General features: G+C 35.8%; 1 protein-coding gene across 1 annotated transcript; it reads left to right on the plus strand.

The window, feature by feature from the left end:
• Positions 1-537: 537 nt before the first annotated feature.
• Positions 538-973, plus strand: LOC114738171 (DNA polymerase delta subunit 4-like; the record flags this gene model as incomplete). Its single annotated transcript, XM_028926192.1, has 1 exon — positions 538-973. A coding segment is annotated over one exon (222 nt), but the record flags the coding sequence as incomplete, so codon positions are not given.
• Positions 974-3,698: the final 2,725 nt, after the last annotated feature.

The following is a 3,698-nucleotide window of genomic DNA, read 5'->3' on the forward strand; positions in this document are numbered from 1 at the left end:
TTTGTATCTAACTGAGCAGCCCTTTGCTAGTCTCCTAAAATATGTTGAATAAGTACAGCAAAACCTACCTTTGGCCAGTGGTTTAGCTATATTTGTAAAGAGTAGTACTATGCAGTGCTCTCTACCTCTCAGAACTCAAGAGGTTGAGTTTTCTTTTCACTAGAGATCATGCTTTCAGACTCAAGCTATCCTCCCTGAAAAATTCCTGATAGGTAGAACTCTCAATAGCATCACCTATTTGAAATACACAATGAAAGAAACGGGCAGGATAGGGATGTTTCTGATGATGTTAATGTTTTCCAATAGTCCTCTTTGAAGGGTGTGGTGGAAATCATAATGTTCAGTAATCTAGTTAGATTATTATAGAAAAGGGAAAGGTACTGTATCTGTATCGTGATATGTGGTACCTAGATTCTCTGTTGCTCCTTTTGCTTTACTGATTTCAGTTTATTCTTGATCAAATGAATTGGTTTTGCATGACAAGAAGATTGATTTTCGTGATGACACGTAGAATGGCTGTTTGTATCTGATATATAGTCCAATACACCTCTTACTTTGTTAATAGATGATGTCAATGAGCATGAAGAAATGCTGCGTCAATTTGACATGAACATGGCGTATGGACCATGCATTGGGATCACCAGACTAGCTCGGTGGGAACGAGCCCATAAGTTAGGTTTAAACCCTCCTGCAGAAATCGAGAAGCTTTTAAAAGGCGAGAAAGTTCAGGCAGATTGCTTGTGGGATGGCCGCATATAGAAGTTTGTACGGAATCCTCTTATGTTTAGACTTTAGTAGATAGTAGGAGAATAGGAGCAAATTGAAAACATTCAGTTTTCTATCGTGTTCCTTACTGCTTGTATGTTATGTCATGTCCCTGTTATTATCAAAAGACAAAATCATGTATTGACTTGTGGTTGACAGTTGGTTTCAGCAATATATGCTTAGTAATTATAGCCTATTGTAGTGGTTACAATCAAAGCAATTCAGATTAAAGATTTTTCCCTGCCCTGACAGTGAATCGAATGAAATACAAAATAAAATCCATGCCATCTACGTTTGATCCTGATGGTCTCAAAGATGAGTATATCCACGTGATGAGCAAGGAACCAGAACTTTAGTTATGGAATTTAAAAAGGAGGGTGAAAGAAAAGGGAAAGGAAGGATATAATGTAGATACTTGACACGATCCTTGATGATCTCATCATTTTAAACTATGCTTTGTTTACTTTGCGCATGGTAGGTGTATATCGATGAGTTTGTCCAGATTAAACATTGCACATTATCAACTGGTGTTTGAGCGGGAAAGAGTAAACTCTTCTTAAGTGAGGTTCAAAGTTCAAACCTTATGGATATAAATAATTATGTTGGGAGAGCCATCCTTTCGGTTAAATTTAATTTGATATTTGGTTCAAATAAATGTATTTATAGAAGGAAGAAAAATTGAGTGCGCGTCGTTTATCACTTTATCATAGAATATAAATAATTATTTATCTAAATGGTTTTTTAATCTGACTTAAAGTTGAATTTTACCAGCAAAATTGGAATGTAGTTAGGGAGGATATTTTCAAACTGTTCATGGAAATATGGAAACAACCCGAGAGGATTGGGGAAAATAGTACACTGTTGGTTGTTGTACCAAAAATTGATCATCCTGAAATAATGGTGACTTTAGACTCATAGCATTGGGTAATGTGCTGTATAAGGGGGTTACAAAGTTAACAGTGAATAGGTTGAAGCCCTTAATGGACGAACTAGTTTCTCCTCATCAAATTGGTTTTATTCCGAAGAGTTTTTTCATATTTTGAATAGAATGAAGGGAAGAAGAGGCTACATGGCAATGAAGATTGATTTGGAAAACAGCACATGATAGGATGTCTTGGGAGCTTTGTGGGGAAAATGCTCGAGGAAACTGGTGTTGAGGGTCATTTAGATACGTTTTACAAATGAGCAAGTTTATAAAAGTAGAGTTATTTAGATTATAATTAAAAAGACAAATTTGATTGTAAGACGACTAAAAATGAGATGTGAATAATATGTATTAGATATTAATATTAGATGTGAATATTATATATGTATAGATGTGAATAATATCATACATATAAAAAAAAAAAAAATATAATAGAAACTGACTGAAATGAGTGGTACTAATCCCCGCATAGTCACTTCCATAACAAAGAACTGACCTCAATAAGCACAAAAACAATCAGACAACTCCTAGGTCCCTCATTCTCTCTCATTCACGTTATTAAGCGCGGTTAAAAAGCAAGAGCAGGACTCGAAGGCTCTGTTTGCGAGAGCGTTTGAGCACTGGTTAACTAGTTTTTGAAGGCATAAGCACGATTAGCCTCTTAACGGGATGTTTGGTTTAGCTTTTGTCCAATCTCACTTATGGCCAAAAGTTACGATTCTTAAGCCCGATTGAAGAAGTAAGACTCTCCTGCCTATAGCTTATGAGATCATGCTTTTAAGGCAACTTTGGGAGCGTTGATCATCATCTTCATCATGCTGACAGAGGGAGAGTACGCCGACTGGACCTTCTTCCTGTGTTGGTGGCCGACTAGACTGGTTGGGCACTCCTTATCTTTTGATTTTTCACGGCAAGCATGACACAAGGGAGGAGCTAAAGGCCAACTAAATATGGAGCTGAGGGAACAAGATCTAAGAACCAGTAAACATAAGTTTAGAGAGATGAAGAAGTCGATGACCGCTGTACTAACGGTGTTTAGTCTTTGAGCTGGAAGAAGAGAGGATTTCTGCAAATGTTTGGGTAGTGAAAGCCAACGTTTGTTGGGTATTAAAGCTTTAATCAAAAGGGGCACCATTTTTTCCATTCAAAAAAAAAAAAGAAGGGGCACCATTTTACTCCATTTTCTTCTTCCAGTCGTGCAGCTAAATGAGAGAGAACAACGTGTAGCGTAATTGTTTTCAGCCAAAGAAACTTTTCGATGGTTATTGAACGTTGAACATTATATACTATGTCACTTGATAATTCTTCTTATTTTTCATTATTGAATAAAAGTCATACCATAATTTTACAAATTAAACTTATTTCTTCAATCATAATCTAAACAATTTTTACTTTTACTCCATCTAACTTTCTTAAAAACTAATTCAAACATAAATCACATTAACCAGTTGATTCTTACCCAGTCTAACTTTTCCGAAACCCAAATTAAAAATAAACTATTTTTTCACCCGCTAATCCAAACTTAACAGGCACGAAGTGACACAATTTAAGCAGCTTTTAAGCCAAAAGCTGCTTAAACAAAGAGAGAAACTACTCAAACGTGCTTATTACTAATAAGCTGTTTATAAGCGGATTTGAACGTCAATCCAGACAGAGCCATATTCCGAAAGTAGTTTAGCACGAAAGTCTAATAAGTTTACAAAACAGTGGAATAGCAGAAGGACTTGTCACAAAAGTTTGATGCAATATATTCATCCATTCTAAATATAAGACCATTGCCTCAGTCCTAATATAAGACTTCTATTTAAAAGTCTTATATTTAGGACTCGGAAGAGTAACAGCTAGTACATTCTTAGCACCATAATTTACTTTTGCAAAAGCAACTTTCAAAAAGAAAAAAGGCAGCTTTTTCTAACCCATCTCAAATACATATGCGAGACGAGAATTTCCCGGGCGCAACCTTGCTTTAACTTTTTTGGATAAAAAAAGATATTTCCGTACAAAAGAG

The sequence above is a fragment of the Neltuma alba genome, unplaced genomic scaffold (genome assembly GCF_004799145.2).
Source record: "Neltuma alba isolate B1F8T4 unplaced genomic scaffold, ASM479914v2 tig00013553_pilon, whole genome shotgun sequence".
Classification (NCBI taxonomy): domain Eukaryota; kingdom Viridiplantae; phylum Streptophyta; class Magnoliopsida; order Fabales; family Fabaceae; genus Neltuma; species Neltuma alba.